Here is a 25,957-nt window from a genome sequence, read left to right as displayed (position 1 = left end):
TCCCCTCCTCTAAACCACAGTAATCCTGTCTAGATGTTGCCCAACCTAAACTGTCCCGAGTCCAAGGCTGAGAGAGACAGGAGGCAGCAAGGATTTCCGCCTACCTTGTCTTGGGCTCCCTAAACAAGTTGGAGCTTCCTGAGAAGGCCACAGGCTCCCTGGCCTAGGTCAAGGGGCGTGCTGACAAGGCAGTCAGAAAAGCTAAACACCTACAGCTAGCAGGCCCAGCCAGGAAACTTTGTGCCTCCTGCTGCAGACCTGGTCCGCTGGGTGTAGATCTCTAATCTCAATTTCATACCTGTGTTAGGGAGGCAGGCTAGGGCTTTTCGAAGTGTCTGGGTCCTGGAATGACGAAAGGACGCTGTTAAACGGGGAGCGCAGCGCGGGAGACTCGCTGTGGTCACTAGGCTTGGGAAGACCAGGATGCCTTGAGGCCCGAGGGACTCAAAGGGCGGGCCAGCCAGGAGATTTCCCTTTGCTTTTTTCCCCCCTTCCCCTTGTGGGGCAGTTAGCCAGGGGCTGCAGTAGCTTCAAGCCTGGGGACTTTTACATATTTCAGTCTCGTGTATTCAGCGTGCCAAGGCACCTGACTCTATGAGCTACAGGCTCAGACCCTCCTAAAACCCCCTCCGGGCGCTCAGGCCTCTCCCGCCAAGGTCTCCTAGTCACCCAACACTACATCGCCTTCTAAGGATTAGGTCTCCTCAACCCAGGGCTTCCCCATCTTGTGCAGAAGGAAGAGTCAGCACCCCTTCTTTCCTCTCCCTTTCTTCCCCTCCTCCTCCACCCACAGGCAGTCCGATTTTGAAAATTCTAATCTTTTGTTTAAAGTCAACAGAGGAGCAAGAACCTCGCGCTCCTGCCTACAAGATCCAATATTTTTAATAACCCCATCTCTGGAAAAGGACAACCTTAAGAAACCTTGTCCTCTCCCAAAGACCGGATGGGGGGTAAAGTCTGGGTTGAAGCTCTAGGGCTTTCCAAACTTGGGGAGGGGTATTAGAGCGGGAAAGGGGAGCCCCTCTTGGAGGACGAATGAATCCCAACTATCAAAGATGCAACACAAGAGGGTCAACTTGGAGGGCCTTAAGTCACATTGAGGTCCGAACCTTTGCAAGAGTTCTCAGCCAGGAAGACTCCCAGGCCCTGTTCAAAAGGCTATAGATAAGGGCAGGTGAATGCCTAACCTCTGATCCAGAGAGGGAGGGTCTTGGGTCATTGGGAGACTGTGCCTATAGGCTAGGCGCTCTCACACCCCTGGGGGGGACCAGGGAAAAAGACACTGCACTCCTCCTTGCCGGGTCATTGGCCCAGGACTGCGCTCGCAGAACCTTGCCTTATCTTTCTACCTAGAAGACCACTGCTGGCACTCTTTCCAAGGAGCTTCTGACCTGCTTGGCTTCATGGCAGTTAGAGACGCTCATCCTTTTGCCTCTTCTGGCCTGCCGGTTTCTTTCCCCCCGCCTCCCGCCGACGCCCCCAGATTTCTGGGGCTCGCCCTTCCTGAAAGTAGGCGAGGCCCAGAAGCTGGGGTGAAGAGGGGGGGGGTGGGAAAAGGGAGGAGCGGAGCTAGGCGGCTCGGGGCGTGTCTCCTGATGGTCCCGCCCCTGGGTGCGCGCGGCGGTGGTGGCGGCGGCCAGCCTCGCTCTGAGAGACAGGTATCGCTTAGGCGCCATGTTGTGAGCGGAAGTGGGGGAGCGCGCGGCGGTCGCTGTTCTGCTGGGAGCGGGCGCGGGAACCGGCGCGGGGGGGGCGGAGCCGAAGTCCCGGCGGCGGAAGGAGGAGAGGAAGAAAGGGGCGAGACCGGGTGCTGGGCGGCGGTGCGAGGCTTTCGCTTGGCGCTCAGGCGTCTCTGGCCAGGCGGTCAGTGTCTGCGTCGAGCTTTCTCTGGGGCCGCTGCCGCCGCTGGTGTTGGTGCTGGTGCTGGTGCTGCTGCTGCTGCTGCTGCTGCTGCTGGTGCCGATATTGCCACCGCCGCTGCTGCCGGGAGGCTCGGGCGGCGACGGAGCAGGGCCGGCTGCGGGGCGGGCAGGGAGGGAGGAGGCGGTGAAGGCGGCGGGCCGGGGGGGAAGATGCCGCTGGCGCAGCTGGCGGACCCGTGGCAGAAGATGGCTGTGGAGAGCCCGTCCGACAGCGCTGAGGTGAGTGCTGGGGTGGCCAGGGCCGGCGCACCCCCTCCCCGGAACCGGCCGCTCGGCCCCTTTGCTCCTGTCCCGTCTCCCCTGGGGTGCGGGATTCCAGATCAGGGTCTGGGGTTTGTCTGCCCGTCTGTTTCTCCCACCCGCACCCTCACCTTCCTCCCTCGCTCGAGTGGGGGGGAGCTGCCGGTGTGGTGGCGCGTGGGGTTTGGAGTGGGTGCTGGGGCTTTGCTGGAAGCTGATTTTAATCAACTTTGCGTGGGGGAAGCAGGAGGCAGAGCGGGGGCTGGCGGGGAGTTGGGAAGTTTGGCCCTGCTGGATCGGAGCGTCCCTGGACCTCGGCGACTTCGGTAGATGAGAGAAAGAAGGGTGTGGGCTGGGTTCGCCGGGAAACGGAGACTCCAGTCGGGCCAAGGGAGCGGGGTTCTCCTAGTAGATGGGCGCAGGGGGCAGGGGTGACGACCGGTGGGAGTTTTGGGTGAGGGGTACAAGACTGCGCCCCCCGCCCCGCCCCGCAGCAGTTTCTGCTGCTGCCAAGGAAAAAGTGGAAGCTTGAGGTGCTTCACCCCTACTCTTTAGTCTCCGAGGTCGCTGAGCTCAAGGACCCTGTCACTACGAGTTTAACTAGAGTTTCCTGTCGGTCGGTGGAGGCGAGGAGGTGATATTCAAGGAGATCTGCGGTCGCCTTAAAGGGCTTTTGGTTTTCCTCGCCGGGGATCTGGTGACTGTCCCAGAGATACCCACCTGAGTGACAAAAACCCTAAGGGCATACTCAAAAGAGGCACAACAGAATTTCCGTGGACACCAAGAGTTTCGCAGCAGGCCCTTGTCCCAGAACCAACTCGGGGTCTGCAAAAATAATCCAGACAAGACCCATTCCAGGGTATCAGCGCTCCTCTCCGGAGTGGAAAATCGATTCCTGATGGTGGCGCGTCTGTGATTCTTCTTGACTTTTTGCTGCCTTCTGTTCTCGCAGCGGACTTTGGGGGATTACAGGATGGTAGCCTGCGTGTGTGTAATAGTTACTGAGTGAGTGACCCCATTTCTGGAAAGCATGACTGAAACGCGGGGGTGGAATGGGGCAGGCTCTCATGAGTGGTGTACTTGGCGGCAGCCGCTGCCCTGCCGGCCTCCGCAGTGTGAGAGGTGGATAAGGTTACTGGTTACGTCAGTAAAACTGAGTCTCAGTTTGATCTGAGATGCGGGATACTTGCATTCTCCAGTGTGATTGAGGGGGAGGAAAATCAATTCAAATCACTTTTCAGCACCCCCTTGCTATATTAAAAAGTGTTTACTTATTCTTAATGTAGGCAGAGTTGTAAATAGTGATTATGATGGGTGCTTAATGTTTTGCAACTTGGATCAGGCTTTTAAAACCTAAACTAAATGCTCTTGTTCCATAGAAAGGACATTGACATATGAGAAGAAACGAAATCATGTTATTAAGATAGAATTATAAGAATTTCATTTAAAACGTTAGCCAATATAATGCTATAAATCTTTTATAAGAAAGTCAAATTTAGAATGTATACTTATCCTTTGAGCGAATGTGAAAAAAATGTGCCAGGACCCTCTTCATAGTTTTCCCTTCATAATTTTTTGCATTAAAATTATGGCTTAAAGGTTAATACAGTATTCTCAAAGTACTGAAATTGAATTTGCCTTGAGCTTGATTTTTAAATACAGACATTAACAACTACAGCCAAAAATAGTACCCATGTCTGCTTGACATGCATCGATATGTGGGGGAAAGTCATTTAAAATTTGGCCTTATCCTCTTTGTATAGAGCAGACATTTGTCCAAGGAAGGTGAAAAATTAATATTTATTTAGCATCTACTATATGCCAGGTATGTTGCTACATTCCATTTCATTTTTAACCCTCCTATAAGCCAGCAGGGAGGATTATGGCCCTCATTGTTATAGATAAGGAAACTGAATCTCAGAAGTTAAAGGCACAAAGGTTATAAATAGTGAATGGCAGATCCAGTTCTTGTGTTTTTATTTATTTTAATGTAGCTGTTTCAAATCCTTTGTGGAAAAAGTCAGATAATATGTATGCCAGTAGTTAGAAGTTATGTATTTTTCAGAAACAAAATACTACAAGGAATTTGGTAAAGTCTTACTTTAAATGATTTCTCCCTACTTATTGACACATGTCTTTTGGTAATGTGTTATTTCAGGTACTGCCATGTTTTCTAAAACTTAGCTTATAGCATTCTACCATTTGCCATTTTCAAGGAATTAGTCTTACTATTCTAGTATAAAGTATGTTGAACAGACCCAGCATTGCCTAAACTTCTTGAAACAAGACATTTACTAAATGGCTTTAGATATTGTATTTGCTTGTCCACCTGTTTCAACGAAATTACTTGGGATATAATTTGGAAAAATTGAAACCAGCGAGAGTAGGATTGATAGTTCTCATTCAGAGGGTGCCCACTCTTATGCTGTCTCCTCCCCAGGAAATTCACATCAGAGAACTGTATTTTACCAGACTAACATCAGAGTATTTCTTTTTTTTTTTCAGTAGTCATTTACTTGAGCAAATACATCAGAATTTTTCTTTACAAGCCAAAAGATTTCAGAGTGGTTCTATAATGGGAATTTACATTTTTAGTCTCATTCGGAGTAGAACGTGAACTCTTGAAAGCAGAGACTGTTTTTCCTTTCCAAATCCTCAGCACGAAACACAATGCCTGTACATACATATTATGGCCTCAATAAATATTTACTGAATGAAGGATTAATTCATTCAGAATAGGGTGGTTATAAATATTATCTGGTTTATCATTTTAATCTTACACTGAAATATGAACGATTTTAAAAGACCTGAGTGCCTCATTAAAAGCACAAGCCATCTCTTCATTCTTTTATACTAGCCTTCTTGCTTTAAGACCTCACACAAATTTCAAGATGTTCAAAACAAAAAAATTCTTGTGCTTGAACGAAACCTGGGTCAAAACTTGATAGGCTAGAACTAGACTGGTTAAAGAAGCAAATTTAGGATAATAAAGGAAGCACTATGTAAGCAAAGCAAAGTCGGTCCAGGATTATAAAAAATAAAACAGAAAGCCAAAATCATTTCCTAAATGGTCTAGGTAAATCCAGAACTCTTTAAAGATGTTTTTGGATTTTTGACTGTTTAGGAGTTGGATATCAAAGAATTGTACCTCCTCTCCTACAAATTCCTTGCCACTACAGTCAGAGATGACAAATCCTAGATAATAAACCAGACTTAGAGTGATGCTTTTTTCTCAGTTGCAGTGGAATAGGTTTAAATGATAGTAAATCTAAATTAAACAGTTTTCAAAATAATAGTAAGGTTTTTGCTGTATAGAAATTTATCATATAAGAGTCACAATACAGTATGTTGTATAGTATTTTATACAGTGCTTTGCATAAAATAGTCACCATGACTTTCTTTAATAACAGGTACCTAAAAGATGTTAAGCATATTAACTGTATAAATATTTGATCATAAACAACTGAGATCCTTATATTTGAAATAACCTTTAGTGAATATACAAGCGTTTTAACCACTAAAGGTATATAGTATTCTGTAGTGTAGTGTAAATAGCATAGTACAGAGATTCTGTTGTATTTTTATTACATCAATATTATTTAGGTTTCATATATTTCATCTATGGGTAAAAATGTTCTATTAAAGAATGATCATTGGTTTTGAAAAAATACTTTATTAAGTTTCTTTTCCTTTTCCTGTTTTATTTTTACCACCTTTCAGGTTTTTTTCTTTCCCCCAAGTGAAGATCTGAGGAGAGGACAGGTATTGCTACATGTCTACCATCAAGTAACTGTGACACATTACTGAACACTTCATTGTTTTCAGTGATTTTGGATAGGATGCTAGTTTTTTTAATTCTAGTAAAGTTTGCTTTGTTTTAGGAGCTTGATCATCAGCTGATGGGATAGATCCAAATATGTTAAACTTCCTGGGTTCCTTTAAATTTTAAGAGACAAGATTCTATAAAGAAACAAGTATATAAGATGACTGTGCCTCTTCTTCAGTACATTTCTGGAAATCCTGATAAGTATAGCCTAATTTTGTATAACAAAATAGCATAATTGAGATGTGCATTCCTGGGTAAAGGTTTGACATTTGATTAATTATATGATGATCAAAAATGTAGCAGGCTGGGGCTGGAGATTTAGCTCAGTGGCATAAGTGCCTGCTTTGCAAGCTCATGGTCATGAGTTGATCCCCGGTACTCATTAAAAAAAAAAAAAAAAGAACAAGAAGCCTGAATTACAGAATTGTTCTAAAGTTTTTTTTTAAATTTGTGATCCTCTAAAATGTTTGTGAATAAGATTGTTTTACACTTCCACATGATCTACCATAACGTTGTAAGTGATGGGTAAAGTCAGAGAGGTCTAGTTCACCCAGTGCTGTTTGGATGCTTTAGACCCAGTGGTTCAGAACATAAGGAAGAGTGACATTTTGGTGGTCCTCTTGGTAATGCTTAAGTGTAATAGTCCACAGTTGTTTATGTGTTTTGTTGGATAACATCTTTTAAAACATTGGAATGCAGTTGAACATTTATGTGTATTGAAGGAATGTGAATTGGAGGGAATATATATATGCATCACATTACCCCCCATTCACATCATAGGAAAAAAACAAGTAATTGCATTTTAATACTTAGCATTAGGTGTCCTCTCCGCCCTACCTACTAATCAGCAGGGTCTTTTAGAGTTAATACACTGACCTGTGTCATTAATGTGGAACACGTATCATATCTCAGGTGTTCTGATTTATCAATTTAATTCAAAAAGTATACGAGATAAAAAATAACTAAATCTTTTTTAACTTTATTAAGTAAAATATGTCACTAACATATATATAAGTTCTTGGTTCTCTGGATATTTTTTTCAGAATTTCAAAATCAAGCAGAAAATTAAGTTGATTTATTTGGTTGATCTATTTAAACAGAATCATTGTAATATCTGAATATAATTGTAGCGGTGAGATGAGCAGAAATCTCTGGAGTCCTGTCCTTTTCATCCTCTTTGTATTGTTCCTTTCCCCAATATTGTTAAAGGGAAAAAAACAGATAAAGACATTGTGCAGAATAAGAAAGAAGAAAAAAAAGTGTTCACATTTTGATTGAATTGAAAAGTGTGAGTTTAGTTAGTAAGTTTAATTTACTAGGTTTTTTTGTAGGTTAGTGGGAGTTTTTCTTAGTAACATAAAATAGTAGAATATCTTATACATGATGGTGTCTTATGATTGAAATATGGTATATCTTGTATACCTCTTGAAAATAATGTGTCCATGAGGCTGGGGATTTAGCTCAGCAGCATAAGCATCTGCCTTGCAAGCAGGCGGTCGTGAGTTCAATCCCTGGTACTGGAAAAAAAAAAAAGAAAATAATGTGTCCTTGAGCATGGTTAAAGTCAGTATATAGCATCAGTACTTAGAATTTAAATTTTCTTTTCAAAACATACCAAAGCAAAATATCCACTCCTTTTTATATTTTAGAGTCAATCAATTCTGTTAATTTCATATTTACAGAATTAAATGTAGCACATCTCTCTTCCCATTACTAGAAATACATTTGTTTGAGTTATTTGAATATGCCATGAATAACTGAATTTTCCTACCTAGAAATGTAATTCTTTGAGTTTTTTCTCTTATGCGGACATTTTAAATACTACACAGTTTTTTTTCAAACAAATCTTTGGAGTTGTGCTCTTAAAAGGTATATATCATGGCTCCTCCAAAAAACTAGGAAGCATGACATAATTAAGTAAGTTTGGGAAATGTGCAGTTAAAACAATTTGTAACCAGTGTCTTTTTCTGAATAACTTCAGCAAACTTTTATAATCATGCTGTAAACAATGAATCTGCAAAACAGATCAACCCATGGTACGTGAGAATTTATGTGAGGACTCCTTTTTCATGAACCACCTAGTAAGGTCTCAAAGGATGCAGTACTTTGTGAAACACGATTTTGAGAAGTTCAATAACTATAGTAACCTGATACATTGCCTGAAAATGGGCTGTTATGTTTAATTGACTGTATCAAATCTTTTTCTTTAACTGTCAAGAATTTTCATTTCCTTTTGAATTGAAATTTTCTAAGTTAAATTGCACAGTAATTTTTCAAGTTAATAATGAAGTAAAATTTAAATATAATTGTAATGAAAGTCTAAAACAATTTAATTTTTTATTGAATTTTCTGATAATTATTATTTTAATACTACATTGCTCCTTCATTGACTTGATCTGTAACTTATGTTTAATATTCATAGGTTTTAAAAATTATTACATGCCAATTTGTGCAGTTACTAGAGATTTGTAAAACCATTTATTTTAACTTCATTGTGTGTGGTACAGGGGTTTGAATTCACGACCTTGCGCTTGCCAGGCAGGCACTTATGCCACTAAGTTAAATCCCCAGCCCTTAACTTCATCTTTTAAAATAATATGTTTCCTAGTCTCTACCCATCATGTACACACATCTCTGAGATCAGGGGTATTTTACAGGCCTGTTATCTAATAATAAATGATGATTTTGTGTTTTGAAATACTGTAACAGAATGGCTCAGTTACTGGCACTACCTGGTCTATATATTTACTGTCCTCTCTTGAAAATATCAGCTAGAAAGTAAAATATGAGTGAATTAAAAACAGGCAGCTATAACATGGAAAGCTAGCCTACTGTCCCACCTGTACCCAAGTGTACATTGTGAATCCATTTTTGTTCTCATGAAATAGTGTTAGTTTCCTAAATATGAGGTATCCTACACTTAGGTGCAAATTCTGAAGCACTTCTAGATTTGTCATTCTTCTATAGTATAAATAGAATTACAGTCATGGTAAGTTAAGTGGAATTTTTCATCTTAGATAATATATCCAGTCTCTCACAAATTTTAAAAGCTGGCTATCTTTTGTTCTTCATATAAATTGATATTTATAATCTTACATATGATATTGGTCTCATCTTCAGATCTGACCTGATCATGTATTGTGAAATCCTTAGGTCTACAAAACTTCTGTTACAGGAAACTTGGTATTTCAGTTCCTCACATTTGAAAATGGAGGCATCTGTCTGAAAACCATTTAAAGTAATAAAAATTTACTTTTAAAAAATCTCTACATTGACATTATTCAATGTAGTAGGCAATAGAGCTATGTATGGCTATCCAGTACATGAAATATGTGACCACTTGACTGAATTTTTTTTTATTTTCTGTGATCCTACGTATCAAACCAGTAGCCTCATGCATGTTAGGCAAATACTCTACCACTGAACTACATCTCAGGCCCTAAATTTTGTGATTTAGTTTTGTAGCTTAAATTTAGCAGTCACCAGTGGCAGTTAGCTATTGTACTGAACATTATATTGTGCCAGGTTATAGAATTTGTACAAATTGAACCTTTTCCCTAGTGTTTTTCCCAAAAGCTTTATTTGTATTTTAAAATTAATAGGTTAAATAACAATGTTTGATATGCTTCCTCAAACTGTGTTTAATCAGATTGTTTTGTCCCTTTTGTATCCTGAAGACTTTGATAAACCAAGCTTCTTAGGTAATACATACCCCACAAATCATCATTCTGCCCTTTCTACAACTTTATTAGTTTCCCAGTGACATTCCTTAAAGGTATGGCACCAAAGCATTGGGGAAAAACACCTACCAAAATTGCAAGTTTCCTTTTGTGAACTCAGTTTGGAATAATGTCTCCATAGAAAAATACATAATTATCTTCTGTGTTATTGGATGAATAAAATACCACAAAGTACATTTTTTAAAATACTACATTCTGTTCACTCTGCTTAATCGCAACTAGAAAAGTAGGTTTATGCATCTTGGGGCATAAAAGTGTTTGTAAAATTTTTTATCATAGAATTTTAGAGCTGAGAACAATTTAGCCCTACTCTATTCATATATTAAAAAAAATTGAGATCTGGTCAGGAAAAGATGTTCCTGGCCATTTGTTGACAAAGTCAACATGACTAGAGTATCAAACACATTGCATTTCACTATAATTTATTTTTCTATCTATAACATATATGTATATGACTTTTATAATTTTATCAGAGCTGTCTTAAATACAAATTCTGAATTATAATTAGTAAAATGTTACTACTTTTGCTCCACTGTATGTAAATTTTTAACTCCTATCTGCTATATTAAAGTATTCAAGTACAAAATGAACTAGTATCATTGCTATTTTGTAAGTCTGGAAAATATATTCAGTTCTTAGTTTATGAAAACAACTTCATGGGCTTTAGATGTGTCTCAGTGATAGAGTTCTTGCCTTGCATGCACAAGGTCCTGGGTTCGATCTCCAGCACCACACAACACTTCAAAAGAGTCCTACCTACAGACAAATAGTGAGGAGTATTTCTGGATCACTGCTGTTTCCCAAATGAAGATGAAAGGAAACACGTATTTACTGAATTCCCTTTTTGATTTAGACAGAGTGTATCAACTTGAATAAGGTAGACATTACCCTCAACTTAAAAGTGAGGAAACTAAAACCTAGAGAGGTTAGTTAAGACTCTTGGTTTCTCAGCTAGTAAATGAAGGAGCCAAGATTCAAACACAAATCTCACAGATTGCAGCTTCCATTGACTTACCACCAGACTGCCCTGCTGGAATTAAAAACAACATCTTGTTGAGTGACTCAGCCTAGATGAAATCTGCTGCAGGGGAGAAAGGATTCAGGTGGTTTGCATGAGTAGCTATTTTTGTGGGAACTTAGAGGATAATGACCTAAAAAGATAAATGCCTTTTCATACGTATGTAGCAGGAAGCCCTCTTCTCACCAAGGGGACCTACAGAGAAAATGTAATCCTGGCATGAAAGAGTAGTGCTGCTGATAATAGGGATAATGTTTTAAGTTGTTAGTAGATTGCAGAGTTAGTAAAATTCATGTTACTCTCTAAATACAGTGTGAGTTAAATAGACTTTTGTAAGCTGGCCTGAGAAAAATCATTTGACATATGGGAAAATGCTTTGAAATTTCCAAAGAGCTATCTTACAAATGAAACAAAATGTCTTATTTGAGGCAAAAACACAGTATTTGGAAAAGAGGAACTGCCTAGACGTTACTTAACAGCTCAGCTTTTGGGGAGTTTTGTTTTGTTTTGTTTTGGTACTGGGTATTGAACTCAGGACCTTGCACTTGCCAGGCAGGTACTGTGCCACTGAGCTATATTCCTGGCCCCCAGAGCTCCTCTTTGCAGAAGTCCCAGTTATACATTTGGGTAAATGTGCTCTGTTCTTTGCCATATGAAATAATTACCTATTTTTTCATCTTTTCAGACAAAATCTATTTGACTTTCCCTCAAAGTGCCAGAAAACAGGACCTGGCTCAACTCAAAAAAAAAAAAAGTTGACAGTTATTTTGATGTAGTATCAGAAAAGGAAGTGTAAAAGTTATGTAGTCATTAGTTCTTTAAATTTTTAAATTATTAAATCAAATAATCCTAAATAATTTTAGTTATAATTTATATATAATATTTGCCCTTTTAAAAGTATTCAGTTCATTAGTTTTCAATATAGTCACATAATTTTGAAGCACCTTTCCTAGTTGTAGAACATTTTCATTATCCCAAGAAGAAATTCCATACTCATTAGCAGTCACTCCCCATTTCTCCCTCAAGCCTCTGGCAACCACTGTTCTGTCTCTATAGATTTGCCTATTCTGAACATCCCGTATTAGTGGAATCCTGTAATTGGTGGCCTTTGTGTCTGATGTTTTTTACTTAGCATGTTTTCAAGGTTCACCCATGTTACAACATATCAATACTTTATTTTATGGCTGATAATGTTCCATTGTACGGCTGTACCACATTTTATCTGTTCATCAGTTGATACAATTTGAGTTGTTTCTACTTTTTGGCTATTATGAATAATGCTGGTATGAACATTTGAGTACAAGTTTTTGTGTGAATATGTTTTCAATTCTATTGTTATATACTAGGAATGAAATTGCTGAGTTATATGGTCAGTCTGTATTTAACATTTTGAAGAATTGCTAAGCTATTTTCTAATTCATCTGTATGATTTTACATTCCCACCAGCAGTATATGATAGAGTTCATTTCTCCTCATTGTTTCCAACATGTTGTTTTTTTTATTGCAGCCATTTTAATATGTATGAAATGTTATCTCTTTGTTTTGATTCCCACTTCCCTAATGACTAATAATGCTAAGGATCTTATTCTATGCTTATTGTCTATTTGTAAACATTTTTGTGCTTATTTTGTTACTGATTTGGAGACTTAGAGTTTTACATTAGTGGTGCTATAGATGTTCCTTATTTCTGCTCTGCATGTATTCTCAGAAAATTTAGTTTTAGTATGTTCTTTTAATAGATTTGCATCATTTTTAGGCATGGCACATACAAAGCTTTTTCTGAAACAGTAGTTTTCCAACTGGATTCAGTAAGCCTTAGGTTTATGAAAGTGCCTCGAGATACCTCATTATCTAAGGTAAACCCTTACATCAGTCAGAGCAGAGTTCCTGGAGAAATACAATGTGGGTTTTAAAGGTAGTTATGGAAAGATCGAGAAACCACAAATTAAGGCAGTGATAGAGTTTTCTCAGTCTTTTTCCCAGATATAATTTTGTTTAATAATTCACAGTAAAAAATGTTAATCTAATATACATTTATAAAGCACCATCAGTCTTATTATACCTTTGCAAGTACAATTTCTTATGTAAAGCAGAAGTACAGAATTAATAGAAAATCAGTCTAAACAAAAGGTGTAAAATGTCTTAAATGATATATGTCAACATATATAAATGAATTCTTCTCAAGAATCCATCTCAGAAATGAGATATATGGTATTTTATTTGAAGAAGTAAAAATGTAAACAAAACAAAACCTCCTTCAAGTTCCTGCTTGCTATTGGTATGACTCAGAGGGATGGCTTATCACAATGGGTGTTGATATTGGTAGGGAAGTTATTTAAAAAGAATATCATAGACAAGCTTAAACTAAGATTGCCTTGGATTAATAAAAGGAGGAACTCATAAATTTTAAAATGGTTTTTCCTTCTGACTCTCCCAATTATGTATAGTATTATATTAGTAAATATAATTCTTGCTGAGAATTTAGCTTAGCAGCATAAGTGCCTGCCTTGGAAGCATGAGGTCTTGAGTTCGACCCCTAGTACCAAAAAAATAAAAAGTAAATATAGTTCTTTACTTTGGATTATTACAATCTAAGAATGACTATGGTAGACAGGCAGTGGAAGGGCATAAAACAGGCTAGTTAGGAATAATATAAACAGATGTGATCAAATCTTTAGGGGACATTATAATCCATAATAACAGTTTCCTGTATTGAATTTTTAAATGTAATATGGAAAACTAGAATACAGATGTCATCTTCAATATAAAAATCACTTGGAGGAGACTTCTGATTTTGCCGAGATGGAAAAACCTTCCTCCAAGATCCTCCCTTCCAACTACAACACTTTCCATATAACACTATACAAACACAGAAACATTCTAATGAAGGGGGCGGACTGCCTCTGGACCTTGAGTTTTCTGGGTTTTCTTTATTGATTCCTGAGTACTGTAGGCAGAGTGCTACAAAAGCAACATCAGTCACCAAAAGAAGAAAAACTCCAAGAAAACCCTTCTCTCTAGCCAGACAGCTGGGGAAAGGCTAGCCTAACACAACTATCCTAGTGTGGCAGCACTTGCCCTACTGTAGCCAAGCACCAGCAGATAACTCCAACTCTACAATCCACCCCAAAGAAAGAATCAGCAGTGCTCTGATTGCCCAAACCAGTGGTGCTGGCTACGGAGAACAGGAACCTAATCACCTGTTGCTCTTCTAACCAAAGCAGGCAGCACTTTGGTTCCCCCTGCTGGGTGATTTAGGCAGACTGAGCAGGAAGCTGATCTCCCTGCCTCACCTTGAGCAAAGGAAGGTTGTGCTCTCTCTAGGTTACTGTCATAAAGGTCCGACAGTAAATTGAGTCCCCAACCCAGAAGTATTAAGATTTAACAGAGTGGTCTAAAACAGGCTAGTCCACACTAATCCTCTACCTTCACCCAACACCAATAAGGCAGAACAAGATGGTGTGAGGTGAGATACTCAAAACTACTTCCTACCCCTACTCACATAAGCGGGACCCAGTGGTGAGCTGAGCCTCTACTCCCATCTGTCAGTTGGTGAGTGGCAGGACTATTTGGCACTCCACTTCCCCTTTTCTCCTCCCCTGTTGCTACTGGGCTCTTTGGGGAGTTGAGCTTTTGATTCTGTACTGCAACAACAGGGAAGTATGAGTCAGCCCCTTCATTCCCTTTCCCTGTGATCAGTGGGGCCCAGCAGGGGCTGAACTTACAGCCCAGCTAAGAAGCTACAAAGTGATGCAGGTGCATGCTGCGCTTTCACTGGAACCAGGAGTGGAGCTAAGCTTCTGTCTTACCTGATCTGCAATAAAACATGAGTCACTGCTCCCCTTTTGTCTGAGTGAGGTTGGTGGAGCCCAAAAGGAAGCTGAACATACACATTCACCCTGCCCTCACGCTGCACCTCAACAAGAGAACTGCCTTCCAAAACAAGATTAAATATGACCTAGCTAAACGTTCATTAGACATTCAAAATCACTTATTACCAAGAACCAGTAAAATAACATGAGTGCAAAAAGACAATCAGCAGACATCAACACTGTGATGAGTTAGTGAAAATTATCTGGCCAGAATTTTAAAGTAGCTAATCCAAAACAACAATAAAAAGAGTCAGTGAGCAATCAAAAATACACTTTGTGACAGAAAGGAAATAGACACTATAAACAGCCAAATGGAAATTTTAGAATTGAAAACTATAGTAACTGAAATAAGATGACTATATTGGCTCAATAGAATGTAGACAACTGGAAAGAAACTGTAATGTTAAAAATACAGCAATAAAAATTACTCAATATGAACAACAGTAAAAAATGGGACTGAAAAATGAACAGGGCTTCAAGGCTGGGAGAACATTAACAAAAGATTTAACATATGTCATCAGAGTACCAGAAAGAGAAGAAATTTAATGTCTTAACTTCCTCCAAATTTGGAAGAAAAACATAATCCTGCAGGTGTCAGAGGCTGACCCAAAGTAATCCCCCCCTCCATACGTTAAAATCAAACTTTTAGAAGTAAGGAATTACTACTGTTCAGTAGGTATAGAGTTTCATTTCTGCAAGATGAGTTCTGGAGACTGGATCATACAACAGTGAATATACTTAACATGAATTGAACTGTATACTTAAAAATGGTTAACACTATGAAGCTTACATATATCTTACAATTAAAATTTTAAATCAAACTTTTTAAAGACAATCTTTAAAGCAGCTAGTGAAAAATGACCTATTCCCTATAGAGAATTGTTCCCATCACAGCAAATTTCTCATCAAAATCTATGGAAGCACATCATTTTTCAAGCTCTGAAAAAAAGAACTGTCAACTCAGAATTCCTTACCCACTGAAAATAACCTTCAGAAATGCTGATAAAATCAAAGCAGTCTTAGGTAGAAGAAAAATAAAAATTTATAAGTATTAGACCCTGAAAGAATTGCTTGAGGTAGTTTTTCAAACAGAAAGGAAATTTAAAAAGAAACTTGGAGTATCAGGAATAAAGAGATTCTTTGAATTCTATAGTCTCCTCCAGAAATAAGAGTGGAAACACTTCAAACCTCATTTTGTGAGCCAGTATTACCTTGTTACCAAAACCCAAAGACAGTATAGAAACTAGAGGCCAGTAGTCCTCAAGAACATAAATAACAAATACCCACCAGAATATTAGCATAAGAAATTCAGCAATGTATAATTATTACATATATATAACCAACAAGTTTTATTCCAAGAATGTAAAACTGTTACAGAATTCAAAAACCATTCAAGTTAGTCTAGCATATTAAAAGACTAAAGAAAAATCACATTATGTGAATGTAGAAAATGCATTTGGTTAAACTATCATAATAAAGACTCATAAAACTAATAGAGGGATGTTTTCTCATCTTGATTTTTAAAAATAGCAAAATCCCCACAGTTAACACCATAATAGTGAAAAACAATGCTTTCCCTTTAAGATCAGGAATAAAGCAAAAATGTTTACTTTCACAACTGCTTTTCAGCATATCCTGCAAGTTCTTACCAGCATAACAAGAAAAGGAAATAAGAGGCATACCGATTTTAAAGAAAGAAATAAAATGGCCCCTATTTTCAGGTACTCAATAGTCTCCAATGAAAATTCCAGGGAATCTACAAAAAACTACAGCTAATAAATGAGTTCAACAAGATTGTGATATACAAGATCAAAATGTAAGGGTCAACTATACGCACTATGCACTAGAAACAAATGTGTAGAAACTGAAACAGCATATATTTGTATTTGCTAAAAAATACTGAGGTATATCTAACAAGACACATACTTATATGCTGAAAATTAAAACTTTGATGAGAGAATGGTCTAAATAAATGGAAATATGTATCCTCTATTTGTAGATTGGAATACTCATTGTAAAGATGTCCGCTCTCCCCAAATTCATTTATTGGTTTAACACAAGCTTATTCTAGAAGAACCCAAAAATAGATCCACACACGTATGGCCAACTGATAGTTGTCAAAGTTGTGAAAAAGTTTGATAGAAGGATACAGAGCCTTTTCATCAGAGGTGAATGGAACAATTGCACTTCCATAAGTAAAGTGGTGATCCTCAACCCAAACCTCATGGCTTATATAAAAATACAAAAACTCATGGATTTAAATAAAAATATAAAACTAGAAATCTTTTAGAACTTAAACATAGGAAAAAATCTTTTGGACCATAGACTAAGCAAAGAGTTCTTAGACCTGATTTCAAAAGCACAGTGCATAAAAGAAAAATACTTGAATTTCATCAAAAATCCATAACTTTTTTATGAAAGGGATCCTGTGAAGAGGATGAAAAGAAAAATTACAGATTATGTTTACAAACATATCTGCTACAATATGTAAAGAACTCTCTAAATTCTACAGAAACAAAGACAAGTAATCTAGTTTAAAAATGGACAAGAGATATACAGACCCTTTGCCAGAATATATGGATATAGGCCTATGAAAAAATACTTAACATGGTAGTAAACTAAACATATACTTACTATGTGATCAGTTGCATTCCTGATAACTTACCCAAGAAATGAAAACTTATATTCACATAGTTTGTACACAAATATTAAGAGTGGTATTATAATATCTAAAACTTAGAAACCAAAAGTCTTTGGTGAGCAAATGATTAAACCACCAGTGTCTCATCCACATCGTAGACTACTACTTGGCAGCTAAAAAGGAATAAACTGTCAACACAAAACAGCTTAGATAAATCTCAAGAAAATAATGCTGAGTGGGGGAAAAAAAAGGTTGCATACTATGTGATTTACTTATGTAACATGACCAAATTACAAAAGTGAACAGATTAGTGGTTGCCAGGGATTAGTAAGAGGGAAGAAGTAAGATAATAAAGGAGCAACATAAGGGATCCTGGTGGTGACAGGCTGATCAGTATTTTTACTGAGGTAGTAGATACAGGCACATACACATGCCATAGAACACATACATGTACATGAGTACTTGTAAAGCCAATAAAATTTGAATAAGCTCTGTGCATTGTATTAGTATCAATTTCTTAGTTTTGACAGGAAGTTACATAAAATGTGACCACAGGGTAAACTGGATTAAGGGTATATAGCTCCTTTCTCATTTTTTGCATCTTTGTATCACTCTGATCATGTCTGCATTTCTAAATGGTAAGAAATAAGTTAAAAGAAGTAAAAGTCTTTTTTAAAAACTTCTAATAATTGTAGTAATAACAATAAAAGGGTGTGTCCTTAACGTTACAATGGCATCTCAAACTTGTAACCAGCATCATGCATAAAGAGGATCTATTATAGGCAATCTCATTTAAAACTGTTATTTTCATCTCTATTTTTTAAAAAAACTCTGCTTAGATAATACAGTCACCTATTTAAATAATTAAAGAAGTTCGCTAAAAAGACATTAAAACTAATGATAGTCTGGTAAAGTAATACTATGCAAAATGTACAGTATTCAGAAATCAATAAATAGCTTTCTTGTTTACTGGCCATAGCCAGTTAAAAATTATAATGATAAAAAGATCTCATTCAAAATAATAATAAAAAATTGAATGTGTAAATAAACATGACAAGCAAAGAATATGATATCAATGAAGGAAATCACAGAATTGTATTGAAGATTAATTTGAGAAAAATTGAGAAGAAGCTATGGTTATTTAATTTGTTACTTTCAATACATTTGAGATTTATTTTCTTAAGTATTGAACAAACATTCAATGAATGCACTCAGATTTTTAAGGCTTTACATTTTTCTTTAGGTTTCTAAGTTATCTGAACACATAAATCTAACAGTTTTTAGTAAAATACTCCTAGTGTTTGTGCTTAAATATGCAGCTAGAATTAATCATGGAACTATAACTATAAACTATATTTGTGGTTATCTTTTCAGGAATAAGTCTTGGTGGCTTTGGTGACAGATGTTCTTGCCTAAGGTGATTTTTAAACATATATGTGTATGTATTTTAATTACATTGAGTAGTTTGGATTGTTTCTTCATTTGTAAATTCACCTCAAATTTTGTCTAAAAATTTGTATTGAGCAATAGTACAAATTCTGCTAAACGGGCTCCAATTTTTTGTGTATGTAAGCCCTGCTATATCATTTCACATTCACATGAGCTATGAATATTGTCTTCTTTTTGTATAGAAGAATGAAAACCTGTTTATGTTTAGGTCATTATTAGCAGTTACTGATAATGTGTATTGAATTCAGTTCAGCAAACATTTAAGCATAACTTGTTTCACAGATAAAAAATACAAGTCCAGATGATTTTGCAATAGCCTCAGCAAAATAAAAGCCTGGACATTTTATTGTTTGCATATATGTGTAATTCATGGTAGTTGCATTCATCTTGGGGAACTGATACCTGTTCATATACTATTTTGATAATTTTCACTTTCCCTTTCTAAGATCCCCTACCCATCTCCACAAAGTCTACCTCCCTGTTTTCCACCATCTCTCTTTTACTCTTTAAGTTATTTATATTTTGGGTTTCTCATATAAGGGAACTTACGTGATACTTATGCTTCTGGGTCTGATTTATTTCACTTAACATCAAGATCCATCCATTTTCCTATGGTGACTCAAATTTGTCCTCCTTTATTGTAATTGAATCATACTCCATTGTGTATATATGCTGCATTTTCTTTATGCATTCATCTGTCTATAGGCATAAGGCCACTTCTATAATTTAGCTATTGTGAATTGTGCGAGAGCCTGGACTTTGAAGCTAGCGTGATAGTATATCTGTTATGGACATGAGGACTTCATTAAGTCTCTGGAAACCAGGAAAAGTAAATTCTTAAGTTTGTCCATATGACTCCTGAATTAGCCAACCAAGTAATGCAGAGGTTATCTAGTAGCCACATTATTTGACCTAGAAATGTAAGTGGACCCTTTAGGGCAAAGCTACTACTCAAAATCCCCTCAAATATTAGTATTTGTCATTTCCCTTGGCGAGATGAGCAAAAGGAAAGAAAAGCTGACACTGAATACTCAGCCTGGCTAGGTATAATGAATTTACTGTAATCTTTGGCATAACTAGTATCCAAATTTTCTGGACTAGAAAGCTGAGATTCATGTTAAATCGCTTTCCCAAAGTCATACCAGTAGTAAAGGGTAAGGCCAGATTTGGAAACTTGGTATGTTGGGTTTCAAAGTCCATAATCTTTTTACTATGCTATGCTTTCCCATGCTTAACCGAATCACAAGAGTCATCTAAGGTGTCTGTTTAAAGGCCAAGTGATATACTTTGGGGGGAAGGGGTGTTGGAATTTTGAACCCGGGATCTTACTTCACAAATGCTAAGCAAGTGCTTTTCCACAGAGCAGTATCCTCATCCCCAAGTACGTGCCTCTAACAAGAATCTTAAGTAATTCTGATCACAGAGAGGCTTGGAAAATAACTACCATTTTGTACCAAGAAGCAGAGTTTGAAGGTTTGAGGGAGGCATGAATAAGGTTAGGAATGGATACAAGAGTTTTTAAAAAGTCGAAACTTTATCCAGTTTTCTCTGTGAGTGAAATAAGAATAGTGTAAGATTAGATTGTAGATATTGCAAAATTGAGTTATATTACTTAATCCATATAGACAAACTATTTTCATTACTTTTTTTTAGATGACATTTGTGTGAGTTCCTGGCATTATCTTTGTTTGCACTGGGGGGAACACCTGTACTACTAATGGGTATAGGTAAAACTATTTTAAACGCAGACAAAAGGAATTAGAAATATAGAAATTGCCTGAATATGGAATCAGTAATTTCCTCAATTATAAAAAAACCCACAAAATCTTGAATAATCTTAGTATAAAATTTTAATTCTTAAAGTCAAGGTTTATAAAATTTTCATGTTGAAAAAGCTCTCCAATAGCCACATGTTTTATAGATGAAGAAACCACAACTCAGGTTTAAAGGCTTGCTCACAGTTAGTAGCAGACTTTCAAATCCATGCTGGGTAAGTTTCCATAGAACAGTTATGGATTACAGATAAGTGTCAGGAAAAAAAGTGACTTATCCAAGGTCACATTGGTTTTTAGAAATAAATTTAGTGGTGGATCATATTTACCTTATAGACCCTGTTTTTTTTTTAATCCGTTTTTAATCTATTTTTTCATTACCCTGTTGCAAATGAATATATTTAAAGGAATTATTTTTAGAAGATTGTATGCTTTGAAACATCACGTGCAATCAATGGTATGTTAGAAAAATAAGCCATAAAGTTCATGTTAAAATGTATTTAAAAAAATAGACACTTTCATAATATTTTTGTTAAAGAATTCTAACTTTCTTCACTTTTGTCAGACAATCTTATTTTACGAAGAGATAGATTAGCATGTCTAGATCCCTGTACATGAATTCTAATAGCAATATAACAGTGTTTCTGTCTAAGTAGAGATAGTAAGAGCTTTGGATTCAAAATTGAGTTGTTATTTTACCTGCAAATTTAATAGCTCTGTGATCTTAGACAAATTATTAACTCACAAACTTTTTCTTCTCTGCTATACATAACAACATACCTCATGGTTTGTTAATGATTAAATGAGAGAATATATGTAACAGCTATTTGAACAAAGTATGTAGTAAATGATATTTAATGTTGTTATTTTCCTTGAGAAGAATATTAATTTCTCTGTGAGTAATTACATTTATTTCCTTATTCAATGTTTTAGCATGATCATAAAATATGATCTGTGTGATTTCTGCTTTTAAGAATTTTACATTATGGGGGCTGGGGATTTAGCTCAGTGGCATGAGCACCTGCCTTGCAAGCAGGCGGTCGTGAGTTCGATCCCCAGTACCGATTTTAAAAAAAAGAATTTTATATTTACTTTATGGTCTTTAGAGCATGGTAAGTTTTTATAACTTCCTAAATTCTTGAAAAGATCCCATAGTATTTTTACATTATAAAATTCAATATCTACCTATACTAGTATAGATTATTTCAAATGCTTTGTCCTTATTTTGTTCATGATGTTGGTGGATATTAACTAAAGCTTTCTCATCCACATTATTTGCATTTATTTTGTGTCATGGTCTCAAAACATCTGCTTTTCAGTTTTGTAGTTTCTTTAGCCTATGGTTAAATATTCGTTACTATTACGCATTTACTATTTTTGATGATTCTGTTTTAAAAAATAGCATATGCTAATTGTACAAAGTCTTACAGAAATATCTGTATTCTTACTATGAAATATCACTTACCCCAAAAGATTTTTATGCAACTAAGAATTAAAGTTTTAGATTCAGAGTTGGATTTGAACATAGGCTGTCTTTGTTGCCGTGGGTAAGATATTAGACTTTTTCAAGTATTCAGCAAATATTTATTGAGCACTTACTATGTGCCAGGCATTTTTCTGGGGGCTGGGAATATAGTACTTAAGAATATTGGCGTACCAATCTTGAGTGAATTTGCTCATTTATAAATTGAAGATAATGCCTCACAAAGTTGTTAGAAGCATCAAAGATAATTAATAGTGCTTAGCATTTGCTTAGTGAATAAAGGCTCAGTAAATGATAGCAATTACTATTAGTACGTATATTCAGTGCTTATAATAGCTTTAGTCCAAATAGAGTGACCTTTTAAGTCAGTTTAAGGTTTTTACTTTACATTTTATTTTTGGCATTAATGTTACAATACTTACTTTCTTTTTCTTTATACTTTCCTGTACTTCAGTGTTGTGTTTGGGTTTCTTTTTCAAGCAGTAAATAATTGTTTTCATTGTGTAACATTTCAGACACACACTAGAGTAGTGAATGTTGTGTAGTAAACTGCTGTGTTGCCAGGCATGATCGTGCACGCCTATAATCTCAGCACTTGGAGGCTGAGGCAGGAGGATTCCTGTGAGTCCAAGGCCAGCCTGGGCTACATAAATGAGTTCCAGACCACTCTGAACTACATAGTGAGACTGTGTCTCAAAAGTAAATAAATAAATAAACAGTCACATTCTCATAATCCAACCTCTAGGATGATTAATTCCTCATTTCATTTCGACTTGTCCTCCCCATTCCACCCATTCCCCCCATACACACACCCTTCCTTTACCCAGTTCCAGTGGATTATTTCAAAGTGAATTGTTTCTAGGCATGTGAGTGCAGTCATAAATATTTGTGTTTGTATTTCTCAAAACACAGATTTTTTAAACAAATATTACTGCCTTACCATTATCACTCATAAAATACCAGAAATTCTGTAATAGCATCAAATACCTAGTAAGTCACTTTAGAAACCAATTTTTACATTTATTACTTTTAAAATGATTTCTGCCATTTTATGTTTTGTATTCTTTTCCTTGTGGGTTTTTTTCCTTATTCTAAATGGATGGTTTTGTTTGAAGAGGTTGTAAAATATAGAAGAAAGAATTACAGAGCTACAAAATACCTGAGTTTGAATCCTGCTTCTGCCATTCACTAATTAACTTTGCTAAGTGTTGGTTTCCTCAATCGTAAAGTAGGAGTAATTGTACTTAACCTCGTCTTAGAGCTCAATATGATACCTACATAAGTACTGTTAATAGTCTCTGCCACTTACTGACTTTGTAGTGATATGGACTATAATCTTGTATTTTTGATTATTTGTGGTTTTTAAAATATTCTAAAATTTCTTAGATAATCACTAAAAATAGTGGTTGTTCAATAATTATTTTTAGGAAAGACAGAGAACATGGAATCTTTGCTTCTCCCACTCCCCCTTTAAGTCTATATTAATTTAGCCTGAGGTTATATCTTACCTTTTAACTTTCTAAAGTGCTGTTTCTTTTATGTCAATTACTTATACTTCATCATTAACCCTTTTTGCTTCAGTGGGATTGTTTTCAGTTATTTCTAGATGTTAGCTTGGTGTCAGTATACTCACTAATTCTTTGCTACATCAGTATTCTTGAGTTCTTTTTAAAATTCTCTTTAATGTACCTTTAAACAATTTATTTTTAAAAGATATTACCAGGATGGTGAGATTTTGTAAAACTTTGAAGATCTAAAAATGATCTCCTGTGATCTTTGTACATGAAAAACTAGGGTGAGGTGTAAAATTCTCAGATCTTAACTTTTCTTTTTAAATTCTCTATAGGTCATTACTTCATTATCTTCTGGCATTTTATTGTTGCAGAGGAGAATTCTGAGGCCAATCTGATTTTAGTTCCTTTGAAATAACCTATTTTTTTCTGCTTGTATGCTTATAGGATTATATCTTTATCCTTGAAATTTAAAACATTTGCCAGGACATGTCTTGGTGTTGATGATCTCTGTTGAACCTTCTCAGTCTCCAGTCTCAGGTATTTTTTTCAGAACTAGAAAGTTTTCTTATACTTTGATTGAATAAACTGCTCTGTTCTTTTTTTTTTTCCTTTAAGAACATCTGTTGTTCATAGATTATTTCTATGTCTGTCTTCCATAGTTTTTTATCCTTTCCTTTTTTTTCATTTACTCAAATTTGTCCTATGTGGCATGGATTCTGTTTTCTGCGGTGTCAGTTCTAATACTTGCTATTCACAATACAGACTTAATTTTGGCTACTGTGTTTTCATTTCCTTATTCTTATCTCAACATGTCTTATTTCATAAGCAGAATTCCCTTTAAGGGTACACTTCAAAAAACATGAGGTGGATTCAGGCCTAAAACTTACTTTCTGAGGCCACAACCACAGGCCCAGAAAAAAAATAAGTAAATAAATAAAAGTTTCTGAAAGGGTCCTCATAAACTTAAAAATGTAGATGTAAACAGAGGCCATTCCTGTCCAAATATAGAAAATAGAACAATCTTGGATACTAACAGGTCTTTGGTAGTTAGAGAAGTAGCAGAATGACTAGTCATAAGGGCACCGTAACTAAAAATAAACTGATTTTTCTAATTACATTTATTATTTTTTCTTTACAAAAATAATACATAATAAATACATATAATTGTGAAAAGACAATACAAAGAAGAAAATCTTATGGCCCAGGTAACTACTGATAAGATTTTATATATTTTGCCCGACACATGCACCCATGTGTGGGAGGGAGGGTGCAAAATTGGGGTCATACAGTTTTGTATCCCTTTTAATTTAATATATTGGAAACATTTTTTGCATCATTAATTTTTCTTTGAGGCCCTGATTTAACCATCGCATAGTATTCCTACATATGAATAGATGTATTATGATTTAATTAACCAGTCCCCTGTTGGTCATTTAGATTGTTTTCTATTTTTCAGTATAATGAGTATGATGAATATCACTGTACATAAGTCTTTATGCACATCTCTGATATTTCCTTAGGATAAATGAGGAGCTGATTCTTAATCCTGTCACATTGGTAAGGATTATATACATTCCTTATTAAGAATATAAAATGCTTGTTTCTTATTGTTTCGATGTGATTGCATAGAAGATTCTTTGGATTCTGAACAATATGATGGTGTATTAACCAAAGTTTGAGAGAGGTCTCTGATGCCTCTCATACTCAGCACCTTCTTAATGGAATTCCTGTTGCATAAGCTTTGGGCAGGAAAACCACTGTTGGGATCAGGGAGTTTGGAAGGCGTAGATACTTGGGGAAGCTTGAGGGTGGTTTAAGAAAAGTGTGATCCTTGTTCATTCCTACAACCTGGGTCTCCGTATTAATGCTCTATGGCTCTGGACCCTTTCTTTTTCTCCTTGCTTCCTATTATTTCAGGCTGTTCTCTGTGAGAAATCCTTTTCTCTAAATGTTCATGTGTGCATTTCATTGCTAGGTAAGAAAATGTCAGTAGTTGATATGTTCTATGAAAATCAAGATGAAATTTTTATCAACCACAGATCAGTTTTTAGTCCTAGTATACTTTTACATGGTAATCTCCTACTAAACCTGGAGAACTTTCAAAACGTATTTTCTTTAGAGGTATCAGAAAACAGCCTGTGAATGTGCATTGTTATGCCGCTACAACAAAACACTCTCAAAACAACCTGCATAATACATTGCTTAAATATATTTTTAATTAAAAATATTATTTTTAACATCAGCCGAGTAGCTGGGACTGCAACACCATTTCCCTTAAATTACTTGAGAAGTTATATAGGTCCTTAAACTGTGATTCAGAATTACTAACTGAATTGTTCTTCCTCTCAACCTAGACGATATCAAGTAATAATTTTATACAACCCGAAAAGTTGTTTTGAAAATAATTCCTGCTGAAACTCAAGCAAGCAGTCTTTTATCTGATTTGTTCTGATGAGACCCATATTGTAGGTTATTCCAAA

General features: G+C 36.5%; 1 protein-coding gene across 5 annotated transcripts in view; it reads left to right on the top strand.

Annotated features, from left to right (window-relative positions):
- The first annotated feature begins 1,588 nt into the window (after positions 1-1,588).
- Rps6ka3 (ribosomal protein S6 kinase A3) overlaps positions 1,589-25,957 on the top strand; it is a 102,382-nt gene continuing 78,013 nt past the window's right edge. The window contains exons 1-3 of one of the 5 annotated variants that reach the window (XM_023563623.2): positions 1,703-2,141; positions 23,922-24,014; positions 24,998-25,034. Coding sequence is in view for 2 of the 5 variants with exons in the window: in XM_003466420.5 (XP_003466468.2) it covers positions 2,073-2,141 (69 nt within the window). In the remaining 3 variants the exon portion in view is untranslated. Of the gene's footprint in view, positions 1,659-1,701; positions 2,142-23,921; positions 24,015-24,933; positions 25,035-25,957 lie in introns of those variants that run through there. The other 4 variants (XM_013148926.3, XM_023563624.2, XM_063242935.1 and 1 more) reach the window with 4 other exon arrangements.

The sequence above is a fragment of the Cavia porcellus genome, unplaced genomic scaffold (genome assembly GCF_034190915.1).
Source record: "Cavia porcellus strain 051 isolate PalLab524CR breed Dunkin Hartley unplaced genomic scaffold, mCavPor4.1 scaffold_33, whole genome shotgun sequence".
NCBI classification, from domain to species: domain Eukaryota; kingdom Metazoa; phylum Chordata; class Mammalia; order Rodentia; family Caviidae; genus Cavia; species Cavia porcellus.
This window is presented reverse-complemented; position numbering and strand designations above follow the sequence as displayed.